We start from the raw sequence: 16,424 nt of genomic DNA on the forward strand, positions 1-16,424 counted from the left end.
CCCATACTCAGTCCTCGAGCAGATCGGCCTAGTAAACTATAAGCTGAGTCTATGTCTGAGCAGCAATTTTCATGATAAAGCTACAGGCTTCTTCTTCTGGTTTCAGTGTATATATTAATTTTTATTTATTTACATTTTTCATTTAGTTTTTCTTCAAAGTTCAGCTGTACAGCATGATATAAAAATCATTAACCCTAAAAAAATTTAAAACATTTTTGCTGCAAAAAATACAGTATGACTTTATTGAATAAAGCACCTTTACAATATTTAGTAAAGTGTAGTTGTCCTTTGTCCTCAGAGATCTAGGGGGAAAAAATATTAAAACTAAGTACATCTTGTTTTATTTTGCCCCATTCAACATCCAAAAGTCTTTTACTATAATCAATATCTCACCATAGGTCAGAGGCATATCTCCAGAATTCACTGTTTCCTGTGAAAAACAGAGAGCGCTGCATTTATTTGGTTGCCTTGTAACGAAAATAAGTAGCTCAGGAACAGTTTATTAATTCCCAAAGAAACAAACAAAATAGACTTACATCTGCATGGCACAGGGCCTGTCTCTCCCATGTCTCCTTCACATAAGGAAATCTTCCCACTATTGTTAGAGGAAATATGGTTCACGTCTCCATATTTGTTCTCTGCAACTACTTCTTTATGACAGAATCCTTGGACATATCCATTATAATGCTTAACATCACCTGCAGCAAGAGAAGTTCAGTCTGGAGCAGAATTTTACATCAAAGCAAAAAAAATTTTTAATCATAATGTCATGTTGCATACCTGAGTAACCACTGAGCTGGGGAAGAACCTCCATACATGGCAGCTTGGAGCGGTGAGGAGAACTATCTGGGTCAAAGCTGCGCTGGTGCTTATGGTTCTTCCTCTCTTCACCATTCCTGCCTTTCCAATCGTGCTTGTCTGAGGACTGTCCCTCTCTGTGAAGTCTGTCTTCTGTCTCATGCCTCCTCTTCTTTTTTTTCTGTCGGCTGGAGCAGCTATCCTGTTTCTTGACAGACACGTCCCTTTCTGAACTCCTGCAGAATGTAAGAGGTATTAGTTACAAAATGTAAAACTACTTGGGCTTGGAAAAGTATTTACATCAGGGACAGTTGCAGATCATAGACAACAGAAGCAATGAACATGTTTACTTACCTGTGCTTGTCTTTATTTTTCTTCTTTGATTTTTTACATTTCTTGGCCCTGTGCTCCTCAGACTTGCTCTCTTCACCAGACAAGCTGCATTTTCTTATCCTGTGCCGGGGCAAAGGGCTAGTGGTACATGGAGATGAGGGCTTTGCTCTATTGCTGCTCTGCTCTCCATTGTAGTGGCACCTGTCATGACAGTCTTCCTGTGCATGGGGCAACATTAGTCCTCTATAATTGTGGCTTGACGAGCGGTGTGAATTCTGGAATGTCCTGCCCTGCTCCCAATCCTGTGACCGCTCCTCTCTGGCTCTTTTGTAGTAGCGGTCTCCGTGCTGGTAGGAATATCTATCACAGTACCAAGTTGACTCTTCATCTCTGTGACGACTGCGAGAGCGCTCCTTCTGTGGATAATACTCTCTCCATGGCCAATGTCCAGGTCGTTCTCTGCTCCTGTCCTTGAGCTCTCTGTAGTTGCGATGGTACTCCTTCTCTCTGTCCTTTGTGGCAGTAGAAACATGTGGCTGGTTTAAATCATGTTCTTGGTGCTCATCCAGTCTTATTTGTTCACAAGCATTGGGTTTGCCTGACGGACACATTTCTCCATCTTCCTTGCTAACTGCACCCTTGACAGTCACTGTCTCCATCCTGGGTCTTTCCAGTGATGTAAGCTCATCGCTCCCTTGATGCGTGAGACTGTGATTGCTTAGAGTGGACTCTGTTGTGGCCTTCACTTGACTTGATGCCTCTGTTAATGTGGCCTGTGTGCTAGGTGTCAGTTCTGCTGGCTTAGCCAGTGCCTGAGTGTCACCATCCAAAGGATCACACAGTCATTTCAATGTATTGTATTTACAGCATTTAGCAGATGTAGTGCAATGTAGTGTTATAAATTACGACCATCACTAAAAAGCTTTATTTCATTAAAATTGTAAATTATATCTGAAAAGCAGCCAAAGAGATGTTTCATACCTTGTAAGAATGTTTGAAGCCATTGACTTGTCCATGTCCTGACCCATTTGTACCTACGTGAGACTTGGAGTTAGATCCGTTTGTCTTAGGCGAGTGTGAGTGCGAACTATTAAAGTGAGGACCGTGCATGCCATCATTCCCACTGGCTGCCTTGGCAACAGAAGGCTTAGAAGTACCATTGTCCAAGATTCTGCACCGCACCACCTTTCCATTGCTGAGAGTGAATCTCATCTTGAGACCATTCATGCTCGTGGGGTGGACGGGTTGATGAGAAGCGGAGGATAGGGAGTAAGAGTAAGACACATTGGAGGTGGCTTTGCTAATGCTGTTGATGTCACTGCTGCTGGGCTTTGAGCTGTTGTGGTACTCCTTTGAGGAGCCGTTGCCATTGACATACGAGTTATTCTGTAAAATAAGTAAAAAGTTACCTAAGGTGGATCTAAAATTTGGAAATTTCTTATCAATAAAAAGCTCTAAGTGCATGCTGTGGTTCTACCTTTACCATGGTAGGAGGGAGCTGTGGACTGATAATGGTTGAGGATGTATAAGAATGATCGTTTAGATTAGGTGTTACTGGTTGGGGAGATGAGTGGCCTATAGTGAAACCCTTCTGGTTAAAATCTCCATTTTTCAGATCTGTAAACCTAAAAAGTAAATCAGAGTACAAAATTTTAACAAAAACAGAGACATCTCAAATAAACAATGCATTTATAATTCTATTCAAGCATTAATAACTCTAACATACCCTTGCTTGATGTAGAACAGCAGGTATGCTTGCTGGTTCAGCACAGATCGTATATCAGTGGGAGTCACTGATGAATCATTCATCTGATACCACTGGCCATTACTTGCCTGAAACAAAGCACCACACATTTCCACATTAATCCATCCATCAGCACCATTAGAAAGCTCTTGTTTAAGCTCAAACAAAAGTTGAGAGCTAAACATGTGCAGTAGGTCTCACTTTTACGTAGCAGTAGTAGTGTCCGGCATAGCAGCTGAAGCCTGAGTGCACCAGCACAGCATACAGCCCGTAAATCTGCGGCTCTCCGTGAGACTGGGACATGTATGGCCGCAAGTCAAAGTACTCAGTGTATCTCACGTCCTGTGTGGAGAATGATTTACAGTGCAATACAGCAACAGATTTTTTTTAGTGTTCATTGTACAATGATCTGTCACAAAAAACAATTTTCCAATCTTATTAAAACATTTACAGGAAATACCGACCTTGCAGATTTTGCCTTCATTGAAGTTGTCAAAGCGCTTCAGAGAGATAGTGAGCACATTGGAGTTGCGGTGAATACTTAATCTTTTTGAGGCCTGAACCTTTTCCTTACAACTACAAGAACAGGATGAATAAGACTTTACACTGATAGACAGCATTATCTATTATTTTTAATCTAAAATTAATGTCCATATTACAGTCAAAGCTCTCGTTATTATCCTATTAGTATGGGCTCAGAGATGCCATGTGACACTTACGTGCTGCACTTGTAGGCATTCTCCCAATCAAGCTGTTCAGCCTTAACAAACTGCTCAAAAGCCTTGAGAATAGTCGGGGAATTCTGTAAAACAGCACAAGGAAACATATTTAATTTAACACTGTGTTAAACACAGTCCTATAGATGCTGCACGAGGCCTGTATTGATCATGTAAGGACAAACATATTTTCTGATATAGATGGTCTATACAGTTCACTATAATTATAGCAGTAGTGCAGTAAACATTCGATAAGGGTACCAATTTTATTTCCCATACCTCGATGTCCAGTGCAATATCCAAATAAGGTTCAAATGTGTCTGATACTGCTTTGCAATTCATACACTTCACTGTGGAAACATAATTCAATTAATCACGCAGTCAACAAAGTTCTAAGCTTTACCACATTTACAAACAGTGATACTAATAAAAAGTATATGCATATGATATAATTCTATAATTAAAATCTAGTGGTTGTCTCCATCATATAAAAAGTAGAAGATAAATATATAAATACATAATTGCCAACTCACCTCTGGACCTCAAATATCCTCCAAATATCTGATGGATCAGAGTAGTAGCCTGCGTTTGCCTGTCCAATCTGAATATTTTCATAAAACACGATCAGATATAATGAAAATTGTGTAAACATCAAGTGACAGGTGGTATGAGAGTTTTTAATTCAGTTTGGTGTCCACAGCTTTAAATCAGATAAATAGATTAGCTTTAAAAACAAAAACAACATCAACCACACACACACACACACAAACAAACACAAATACACCTTTCAAATATTTCAGATTTCCTCTCATATTTTTGGAGTGACAATAATTTTCTACCTTAGTGATTGATCACTGTGTGGCTACTGACAGAGATGAGCAGGTTAAAGGCTAAACAGCTATAAGTGGAGCTACAATTTTAGTCTACTTTAACAGATATGTCGTATTTACTTTATGACAAACTTGTCAGGTGCCAGAGCAGACGAGGAATCATTAAAATACTGGTTATCCAACTGGTCTACATATCACATAAAAGGAAATACGACTGAACAGTCACTAATAATAAATCTTGCACCACACTGATTTAATTATTTTTTAAGCAGACTCACTTATTGTTAGGCAGGCAGGACTTTTGCATAGCATCCACTGTGTACCGCAGGAACTCATGGGCATCTTCTTGATTCCCACACCGGAAATGCTTTGCAATCCCTACGTCATGTGAAAGCAAATACATTAAAAATGCTCAAATCCAAACAGAAATAGTGTATTATTTTCACTTGTCAGGAGGTGTATACTCACGTTTTAGTTCATATAACACACCAAGGGGCTTGATGGCATTCCCCGAATTAGCAAACACCTGAATGGTGTGATTCTGCATGATACACAGCATGCAAAATTCGGGCTCATGACCTTTAAGGGCAAATACAGCAGTGATCAGAAACCCAGTATGCCAAATACATCAGAAATCGATGCAACAAAATGTGTGATGACCCACATGTTTTGGAATGTTCTCTGGACAGCATGTAGTTAGCAAGTGGTGGAGTGTATGAAAGACACTGGAGAGCTGAATTCAGAAAACATGTGTTGCCCAGGTTCTGGAGACCTGCTCCAATATGATGGACTTGAGTCCATGTCAAGCTGAGACGCTCTGGTGGAAACAGGATCTTTTGCGGCAGACTGCCATCGCCACAGCTCACGGCCACTGCATGACAAAGCAGACACAATACATGTTATATGCTTACCCTACATAAGACAGATAAGTGGATAACCCTTGGAAGATGAGGTAAACCCTACTTGCCTTGCTCATTTGGCCTCTCAGCAGGAAGGTTTGTGTTACCTCCATACAAAGCAACTTCAAGGATGGGAGCCACACAGGTAGCCATGCTCCTGGAAAGCTCAGCTGTAGAAGAGCCAACACTTCAGCTGGAGCTGCCGTTGTCCAGGCCTCCAGAGGAGACAGGATTCAGGGAGCTGGCGTGTTTACACAGCGCTGACTCAAAGTCAGATTTCTTTGAAGAGTTATTTTGAAGATCACTATAGTCATCGTTCATTCTGCACATAAAGTCACATATGCACTTTATTCGTAAGTTATTCAAAACAGTCATACAATATTCATACCATTTATATGTATTTCCTAAGTAACTATAATTTTTTTAATATATATATATATATATATATATATATATATATATATATATATATATATATATATATATATATATATTTTGTTTATTGATTTTTCCACTGGTCATTCTACAGCTAATAACACACATTTCATTTGCTTCTCTTCTTTGCACAGCTACTTCAATTTTGTTTTACTGTATCTCATTTTATTGTATTTTATTTGACTTGTTCACTCCCCTTTCTATTTGATTCCTTTTTATTTACACAAACCGTTGTAAAAAGCACTTCACTGCATGTGATACTGTGCATGATTGTCCATGTGATCAATAAAATTTGAAATGCATGGCATACATTCACTTTTCATAGAATATTTACACTAAATGAAATATGATGCTTTTATTTCTTGGGATTAAGCAATACGGTTTTTGACGTTGAAAATCATGAGGCCAGCATTTAACAGATTAACGGAATGTTTCCTGATAACGGGGATACGTGCACGTGCTTTCAGAGAGCCCTGTTGCAGACACAGCGTGTGCCAACGTGCAAAAAGGTCGATCTAAGCAGACATAGTAACTAAATTATAACCGGAAGGAGACCTAAAATACTTTTTAAATTTCCCCACAGACTCGGTATCTAGTAACGCAGCCAAGACAATGTTCTGTTTTTAACAGAAAATTCTAAGCTTTTAAGAGCTACGGTGTGGAAAACTCTGGAATTCCGAAACAAATAGTGACGCTAACTAAAGCTTTTTATTAACTATACATCTCGTCTTCGAAAGTATCAAACCTTTTCCGAGTTTCAGACTCGACAGACTCGTTACCTAGCAACGCAGCTTAAAAGGTTTGGTAAGCGGAAACACTATGCTAAATTAAAATTACTTACTTCCTAACTTTCTCGACGCAACTTACCTTTCGGTGTTGCTTTTTTAAGCGCGCTCGAACGACGAGGCGCTTATGAACGATGACGCGTAGATTGGAATTTATATCGAATACTTCCTAAATGTTTTTACTGCAGGTAAAGATTTTAGTCAACAAAGTAAATAAAAATTCGGCGGGTATCCAAAATGAGTAAATTATAACTGTATTTGAACCTGCTGACTTTGAGACTAAAGTCTTCCCTGTGCCACATACACCACTAGCTGAATGTTAATGTAACAACGTAGTAATAATGATAAGATACAGTTAAAATATCTCAACATTATTACTACGGATATATTAACATTATGATGATGTTGTAACATTAACATACAGCTAGATTCCTAAATAACTGTCAGTTGTAAAATGCTTGTTAGCTTGTGTCATAGGTCAGTAAATGCTGGTTGTTAGCATATTATCTGATCAGAAAGATTCTAAAATCTAAATCTGAATCTCTAGAACTCTAACTCTAAATCTAAGACAGCTTGCATAGCACACAATGTCTGTAGCAGAATGTTTCTGGTTATGTTCTGGTTCATCATCTATTAATTAATACCATAAAAGACCATAAAAATAAAAAGAGTAAGACCATAAAAGAATGACTTGAACTGATGTAGTGATATCACAAACTAAATGATACAAATGCTCTGTAACTACAACTTCAGTTGATTGCTGTTTTGCACAATACATTACAATAAATTACAATAACTGATGTAACTGCTGTTATAATACTAGGGTCCATTCCAGTATTTCTGCACACGCAATATTGATTGGAAATACAGTACTGGTTAGCGCTGTTTGTGTGTTGTCTTTTGTGAAATGTCTTGTATTTGTTTGCACTGTCTTTTGTCCTGCACTGCCTTGTTGTATGTAGTCTTGCACTGTTTGCACCAGTTTGCACAGATCCACTTTGTGTGTCTGGGACAGATTTAAAGTCCTTAGCTCTTTGTTTTATGTAGCCTGGAGAAGCGTTGTCTTATTTCACTATGTACTGCATCAGCTATGGTTGAAATGACAATAAAAGCTTCTTGACATGAATAACAGATTTGACCCAAAGTAGTTTAATAATAAATAATTAAATTCCCACATTTAAATGATAATTTGAGGGCATAGGGACAAGGTGAATTCAGTTCAAATAACATTAGTGTTTATTTTCTATTTGTTTGTTTTTTTGTTTACGTGCACACAAGCATTTGTGTTAAATGGCTTCTTCTAGATGATAATTATTTCATGACCATAAGAAGTACACTCTTCTTCAGTGGCCAGATCTGAATCCAGTAGAACATCTGTGGATATGGCAGAATGGGAGATGTGCAATATCGGCAGAAATTGTCAGGCAATCTTGTTAACATGGACCAGAATCCCAAAGGAATGTTTCCAACATTTTGTGGTATCCATGCCACAAATAATAGAAGCTGTATAGAGAGCAAACAGAGGCCCTCAAAGTGTAATCACATTTGTGACTGTTGTGTTTATTTAATTCTGTATCTAACTGGATGCAGTTGAGATTCATTGTAAATCATTCGCAGGAGCATTTACAACAGAAATTTGGTAATCATGAAAATGTAGTTTGCAGAAAACATTTCTTATTCTAGGAGAAACTTGCTGTATGTGTAAATTTAGGCAAATGCAGTTTCAACATCCTCAATTAATTGTCTTTTTAAATTTGACAGCATTTCGTAGTTTTTGTACAGATTACTTATTGCTTATTTTATTGATACACAACAACTTAATGAAAACATTTGTGAACCTGGAGATGCATCCCGAATGACACTTATTCACTGCCATATTATAAATAGTATGGGTAGCATGAAAATGAAGATTTCTCTTTTTAAAAAGAAAAGAAAAAAAGTGGGATGTTGACACTTCATGCACTCAACCCTTATAGCTTTGTGTACATAGTGACAGATGGACAGGGCAAAAAGGAACGGACACAGGATGAGGGAAAAAATTCAAGATTACTGATGACACTTTGGTGGCAGAAACGAATTTGCCCACTCATGTAGTGTGAGAGGACTCTGAATAACAAGAATATAAACTTAGACTACAATACATAAGTGGAGATGAAGACAAGACAATCAAAAAAAATAAAAAAAAAACTAATTAATTAGAAATTCAGATCTCACCAGTGTATTTATTTATATGAGAACTTGAAGGTGTCACGGTGAGGCAAAGACAAGTGAGGATCCAATTGCAGTTAAACATTTAATAAACAAAACAAGACACAGGAACACAGAAGGTAGGCAAGACTAGGCAGCGCACCGGGCTGACAGGAAACAGAAACACATACAATAACAACTCGCACCAGGGAAGTGAACAAACAAAGTAGATATAGCAAACAGGAACCAATCACAAAGCGGAGACAATCAGAGACTAAGACAACACACCTGAGGGAAAGATTGAGTACAATTAGTGTCCATGGTAACAAACAAGTGGGCGGAGCAAACAATCAACAGCAGGGCAAGACAGCAGACAGAAACAGGGCAAACACAGACTCATTACAGAAGGTAGCTGTTCGTTTTCATTCACCGCAATATCAGTACAAGTCAATTAAAAATCACCTATTTTTACATGGAACTCATGCCCTTGCAGGAAAATATTCCTTGGCTGTAAACAGAAGTACAAAAATAATAAACATTTTAAGAAATTAATTTTCTGTTGCAGCACTGTGATATCATTACACTTTCAAATAGATGCAAATTTTCCTAAAAGAATAAATATTTACATGCATTGGTAAGTTTAGCAAGTTCTCTAACAGCACACATTGGCTAACGGAAATATGAAATTTCAAGAGATCTCTTGCAGTCCATCCTGCTTATATGCCCTGTTACCATGCCTTCCTGTCAGTTTGAAAAAGTTATTTCGTTCTTCATGGAACTCTCTTGCCAATGAAGTGTTTATCCACAGAACTGCAGCACTTTATTTTTATTTATTTATTTTTTTAATACTATTCTGTGTCAACTGTACTGAGAGTTGTCCAAAAAAAAGGCCAGCAGTTTCTCCAATACTCAAACCAGTCTGTCTGGCACAAACAACTATGACAAAGTCAACTTCAATGGCATTAATTTTTTTAAATTCTTACATGAACATTAACTGAAACCCTTGGCCTGTATTTGCGGGACTTTGTGCATTGTACTGCTGCCACATGACAGCTGACTCGATAACTGCATTATTCCTCTTTTCCACCTCACATACCCATGCATGTACACCAATGCATTATACAAATCAGGTTGCTGAGGCACAACATCTTCGTCCTTCTGTTCAATTCACAAAAACATTTGACTCGGATATAAGAAGTTGAAAATACAGTATGATGAACCATTTAGCTATGACACATAGATAAGAATGAGGTGTTAGTAGTGGATAAGCACCATGAAGATCAGGCAGGTGTTCTGTATATTAGTAATGTTTTTATGTCATGAACCAAATAAAACTCAATATCAAGACGAATCAAATGGGTCCGGTATACGTCAATGAGCTCTTTGTAGGGCACAATAATTGTTCGACTGGCGGGTACACTAATAGTTAATAGATTGTATTTTTTGAGGTGCAAGAGAAATTATGGTCGCTGTATTTGCCAAAAATAATACTAACATTAGTCAGACACATTTTCTAGTTTCCTGATGCAAATTCTCAAGCCTCTCCTGGAATCTGGTGCTTAATTATCATCACAGATCTTTTTTTTGCACTTTCTTTCTCAAACATGGAAAAGCTACTTCAAATAAATGAACAGTTCTAAAAGTTCCACCGATAAAAGTGCTTTACTTACTCATTAATGAGCAGTGTGGCACAATTTATATGCCCCTCACACAACTGGGCAATTAAAAGCAATCATTCAAGCAGATACAGTGCTCTCCACCTGGCGGACCACAAGGTTTTGGCACAATGGAGTTTCCTTACATAATAAACAAGGAGGGCCATATGATATGATTATTGAGTCTTTTAATGACCAATAGTTTGTTTCTCCAATGCTGTATTTTACTGATAAAATGGTAAAAACAAAACAAAAAATATGTAGGACAAGTGTCATACAAGAGAACTATTTTACAACATCAAAATCTTTCATTTTTGTTACAAAGCAGTCTTTGTGAACAAATATCTGAGCCTCAATAACCCTTCTGTGTGTTTTGTACTGTATGTCTTTCTCAGACAGACAGATTCACAGACTGAAGCAATCAATCAATTTTCAATTTGGCTCCTGCAATGGGTAGGGGGGTGTCCCATCCCTGTGCATTGAGCCGACCAGATGAACTAGTTGTTTCCAGCACTGACGGTCTTGTGCCAGCTGCTCTGCATCCTCTATAGCAACTCCTTATTGTTGAAGGTCGCCCGCAAGGACATCAAGCCATCGGGTGCGGGGTTTACCTCGTGGGCCTCTCCAGCCTGCCCCCCTCGGATCAAACTGGAGAATAGCTCTCGTCGGATGGTCAGAAGGGAGACGGAGGACATGGCCAAGCCAGCGGGTGTGACGTTGTGCGGCCAGGGAGGATGCTCTGGGCTGGCACGTGCAGGTTCTAAGCATTTGTTTGGAAACCCGCTGGGGCCACCTGATGTTCTCAATGGTTCTGAGAGCCCTGCTATCAAAGCCATCTAATCTTGCAGCCAGTGTCTTGTTTAAGGGCCAAGTCTCCGAGCCATACAGCAGGATGGAGAGTACTGCCGAGTTGTAAATCCGGAGCTTCGTCTTGCGTGAGATATTCTGGTGCCGCCAGAGTGGTTTCCAGAGAGACTGCAGAGCTGACGCAGCCAGGGCTCTTCTGCGGGTAATCTCTGGTTTTATGTCCCCATTGTCTGTCACTATGGATCCCAGATACACAAAATTCTTGACAAGTTCCACAAAGTCATTGCCAAGCCACAGGGAAGGTGGATGTGGTCTGTCACCGACATACATGAACTTGGTTTTTGTCCAGCTCACCTGGAGGCCAAGCTTCTCCGCCTCTTCACTGTATATGGCCAGAGCATCTCTCAGCTGGCTGTAGGACGTGCTGAGCAGGATGGTGTCATCAGCATACTCCAGGTCAGTCAGGTGGTAGCTGCCGAAGGACACACCGGGGACCCGCTCACAAACCCTGGACATCAGATGGTCAATGATGCAATTGAAGAGGTCAGGTGCAGCCACGCAGCCCTGGCGAATGCCACTGGAGATGGGAATACCAGTATGAGTCTCTGCCGTTGATGTGGACACAGCTCTGAGCATTGCTATAAAGCAGCTTGAACAGGGCAACGATCTTGGGTGGTACTCCAAGGGTGTGTAGGATACTCCACAGTGAAGTGTGGCAGACGGTATCGAAGGCAGACTTCAGATCTATGAATCCGATGCAAAGATGACGATCTTTACGGAATTCATAGGTCTTCTCTATCAGCAAGCGAACGGTGGAGATTTGGTCTATTGTAGAGCGATTAGGCATGAAGCCGGCTTGCTGGGGACGGCGGCTGCTTCTAATGGCTGGGAGAGCACGAGTAAGCAAGATCCTGGTAAAGAGCTTGCCGGGGATGGAGAGAAGGGTAATGCCTCTGTGGTTGCCGCAGACTAGCCTGTCGCCCTTACGTTTCCAGAAGGGCAAGATGACTCCTCTGGTCCAGTCGCTGGGGAGCCTCTCTGTCTCCCACACCTCATTGAATATGCGGGTAAGCCACTCGACAATGCTTTCACCACCTGACTTTAGCATCTCTGCGGTAATTGCACATATGCCAGGGGCTTTCCTGTTGTTAAGTTTCCCCAGGGCAGCTCGCACTTCCTCAGGTGTGACAGGGCTTGTACTGCAGGCAACAATAGGGGCTGCAGTATTAGCGGCCAATGAGATGGTGGGATCGGCCGGGGAGGTGCCATGCTGCAGAAGGAGGCTGAAGTGCTCTTTCCAGCGTTCGAGGCAGTTTGCTTCAGTTGCTATAAGGTTGCCATCAGAATCTTTCACCAGGGCTGTCTTAATGCGGGGGCCATTACGGGCTTGGCACAGCAGACTGAAAACATGGCTCATGTTGTTATTATTGGCCGCGGGCTCTAGGTGTTTAGCTTCTGCTTGCCAGAACTTCTCTCTATCCTCGGCTATAGCCACATTGCGTTGGCGGTTCAGTCGCCGATACTCTGTCAGGTCACCTTGGAGACGGGCCTCACGTCGCCGGTCGATGATGTTAAGTGTCCTCTCCGATATCCAGGTTTTTTTCGGGGGAGGTCGAAAGTGTCCGAAGACATTGTGAGCTGACTGGATGATACTTTCCTTGAAGGTCTGCCAGTCGTTCACCTTGTCTTTAGCCAGGTTATAAAAGGTGCGGCGGATGGCGCAACTGAAGTCTGTGGCGATGTTTGGGTCACTGAGTAGGGAGGAGTCCAGGTGAGGCAGAGGTTATTATGGTGGCAGAGAAGGAGAAGGCGGTTACCGTTGTCGTTTGATGATGTCATGGTGATGTCATGTGGTGAGGCTAGGCCAACAGCCTGGTGGAGTTGGTCAAAGAAAGCATCCTTTGCATGCTCATCAGCAACATCGGTGGGAGCATAAGCGACGATTACTGTCATCTTGCCATGTTGGTGGAGAAAGCGGGCCGACAGTAATCTGTCGCTCAGGGGTGTCCAGCTGATTAAGGACTTGCGGAGGTCCTTTGAGATGGATCACACCATAAAGGCCTGTTCGTCTCTCGGGGCCACTCCAGAAGTAGCAATGGTCGCCTGCTGTTATTTTGCCATTGCCGTGCCATCGAACTTCCCAGAGCCTGGCCAAGGAGATGTTATAGCGGCAGAGCTCTCAGGACAGCAAGGTGGCAGCTCCAGGGTGAAGGAGTGTCTGGACATTCCATGTGGCGATTCGGGTTTTATGACGAAGGTTGATCCGTACTCGTTGGTCGGGGCAGGCTGGGGTCCGTTACCATGTTGGGCAGTCCAGTTTCTTTCTCTGATCGGTTTCGTAACAAAAGAGGTTTCTCCTGGGTGGGTTGTTAGCCCTCCGCAGAATAGTCGGTTGGTGGGGCTGCCACCTCACAGCGTACCGACATGCTGGAGTCTTTGTTTGTCTGGAACCTACCATGGAGACCGGCCCGCCTAGGGTGACCCTACCAGGAGCGAGCTCCCGACGGTATCGTTTTCCAGGGTCACTGGAACACGCAAGCTCCCTCGCCACGTCAAGGCCAGACCCGAGAGAGAGACAGACTGAAGCAGAAGATTATAAAAACTTTTTACTGTATATAAATGTCATTCTGCATTAGTGAAAATAACATATCAGTAGAATCATTCCATTTTAAGTAGATTTTTATCCCACAGCAGTCAGTTTTATTATTGATTATTTCTGATTTTATCTTTTGAAGAACTGTGTGAAAATCTAAAATAAATTTGTACAAACCTACCTTTAGGTCTCTGTGCATGATTCCATGGGAGTGAATATTTGCTTTAAGATATGAGATGCTTGTTGAGAGTCAAACGAATTAAAGGAACCTGCAAATAAAGAAAATTTAACTAGCTTGCGTTTATATTCACAGATTCAAATGTGCAAAGAAATGACCACAACTAATAATACAACGCAAATAACCTATGCCAGTTAATAATCCATTGTACTGTACCTATTGACTTTGTGAGGTCTGTCTCAGAGTTCCTTTCCTGAATCCACTCTTTCAATGAACGCTCGCTCACCCAGCTGCATTTGGATGTAAAGCATTAAGTGGAACTGAACCTGTAGAATGGATATTATGCAAAACTAATGAATTTTGTGAATGGAGCAGAAGATTATTTTTTGTTACTTTGCCAGCAATGTTTGGAAAATGATTAACAATATGCCACATGCCTTGTTTGGATGTTTGTCAGCCCACTGCTGACTGCTCATTTCAACATATAACTCCTCGTACAGTGTGGAACTTTCCCAACGAAGTATAGGGCAGGTCTTGCTGACAGAGCGCGGCTCTCCCAAGAACACACATGGGACGTGGTTTGGGCATATTTGTGGACAGAAACTAACTCTGCTCTTTTGCCATTGCAGATGTTAGAGCTTTTAAACAATGACAGATACAGTTAGGACATTCTACTGGAGAACTTGCAGTACAATAGACAGAACAGAAGGGCCATCCTGTGTATTGATCAGTTGATTGCTTTACAGACAGGCCATAATTTTAACTACGGGTGGGGCACAGGCACAATGTAATCAGCCATTTGGTCCCCTGTTACAGTTATACTGTATGTTAATTATGTGTGGGGTACAGAAGCATCAGACTTTGATTACATATGAATGTCAGGCATTAATTATGCATGAAATAACTAGACACAAAACCCTTCAATCCCCCCTTTGATCGTTTTTGATCACACATAAATAAAATGCATAAAAATAAAATGTATATAAAACCAGCTGCATCCAAATGTTTTTGTTGCCACCCAAAAGTGTGTTGATTAATAAAATTGCTTGCATGAGGAGTAATGCAATTCTTTTTGTCTTGGAACATGATCCTGTGGTAGTGTTGACTTTGCAGTCTGATCTTTCCAGCAGCTGTTAACTTGATGACATGCAGAAGCATTACCCCTTGTCCGGGGATTATACTGTGCTCCCCCCGTGTGGTGGTTCCCATGCATCATGAACTTCCTTCTCGGCAGTCTGCACTGCAAGGCTGAGTTTTTCATTGTATTAGACAAGGCTGTCAGATGTCAAGTGCACGTCAGCTACTCTTAAATTGATGGTGCCATGTAGAGGCATGGGACAGCCTGTGATGGTCTCAAAAGGTCTTAGTCCATTTTCCTTGTTGTGGGTTGCTCAAATGCTGCAGAGTACAATAGGTAGGGCCTCAGGCTAGGACATTCCTTCCTGGTGAAGTTTTGATAAGCGTTTTTTAATGTCTTGTTTATCCTCCCTGATTGTCCTTACCCTTGTGGTCTGTCAGGGCAGTGTAATGAGAATTGAATGCTTAACATTATACATATCTCTACATACTGCAGCTGTAAAGTGTGTTCCTTGGTCTAAATCAATGTGTTCGTGTAGACCCCAACGTGGAATTATGTCCTTCACCAGTATTTTGGTTGTGTGGGTTGCTGTGCCATGTTTTGTTGGGAATGCTTCCACCCATGTTGAAAATTTGTCTATTATAACAAGCACGTCCTGGACATGGACAAGCACATCCACACATGGTGTTCCCAACAGCTGGAGTTTTGATTCTGGCTCCTGGATTGTTCTTTTCACATGTAGCACAGTTTTTATTCACATGCTATGCTTGTGTGCGGAACTTGGGATTCCAACACACCTGATTGAATGTGGCCTAGTGAGTCAATCTGTGTAGCTAGACAGGGCAGAAGACATTCAGGAGCAACAGTTCATGTGCCATATCACCAGATGTTATCATCATGTAGTTTTGCTCCATTTTCCATCCATGACCATATTTATTCTCTTGGTGAATACCTCTGCATTTGTTTGATATCTGAAATTGTTTGTTTTTCCTTTTTCAGTGGTCTTGTTTAGCAGCAGAGTCTGTGAGGGCATCACCATTGGCTTCAGCTGTTTTGTTTTTTGTGTACAGTATATTTTTAACTTCAGAACAGTGACTTCACTTGGTAAGCAAAGGGCTAATTTAAAGTTTTATCTCGGGCTAATTTGCCTGCTTCAATCAGAGCCTTAACCTTTGCTTTTTCTGCATTAATCTCACATTGTAGATTGTCTGTCTCGCACTTGTGCAGGTGTTGTCGAATTAGTTTGCTGACAATTACAGACCACCTACCTCTCCTATGGTTTGCCCTAAAATGCTATGTCTTCCCATCTGTTCAACTGTTAAATTAGGAGGCTCAGTTCCATGTCTCTGTGTTGTTGGTTTCAGTGCAACGCTATCACCTTTTGAT

The 16,424-nt window shown here is 41.1% G+C and overlaps 1 protein-coding gene across 2 annotated transcripts; it reads right to left on the reverse strand.

The window, feature by feature from the left end:
- Positions 1–212: 212 nt before the first annotated feature.
- On the reverse strand, positions 213–8,773 carry LOC113637113 (ubiquitin carboxyl-terminal hydrolase 42-like). 2 transcript variants are annotated; one of them, XM_047817539.1, is made up of 18 exons: positions 8,755–8,773; positions 5,389–5,642; positions 5,086–5,292; positions 4,890–5,000; positions 4,700–4,799; positions 4,125–4,192; positions 3,871–3,941; positions 3,595–3,677; positions 3,340–3,451; positions 3,077–3,217; positions 2,858–2,964; positions 2,609–2,756; positions 2,113–2,517; positions 1,153–1,943; positions 781–1,034; positions 537–698; positions 394–430; positions 213–302 (listed from the first exon to the last, which is right to left on the reverse strand). In XM_047817539.1, coding segments are annotated over exons 2-17 (2,847 nt in total). In that variant the 5' UTR covers positions 5,474–5,642; positions 8,755–8,773; the 3' UTR covers positions 213–302; positions 394–428. The 2 variants fall into 2 exon arrangements, with proteins under 2 accessions (XP_047673495.1, XP_026993358.2); XM_027137557.2 differs by lacking the exon at positions 8,755–8,773 and adding an exon at positions 6,623–7,029.
- Positions 8,774–16,424: the final 7,651 nt, after the last annotated feature.

Source organism: Tachysurus fulvidraco, chromosome 8 (genome assembly GCF_022655615.1).
Source record: "Tachysurus fulvidraco isolate hzauxx_2018 chromosome 8, HZAU_PFXX_2.0, whole genome shotgun sequence".
In the NCBI taxonomy this organism is placed as follows: Eukaryota; Metazoa; Chordata; class Actinopteri; order Siluriformes; family Bagridae; genus Tachysurus; species Tachysurus fulvidraco.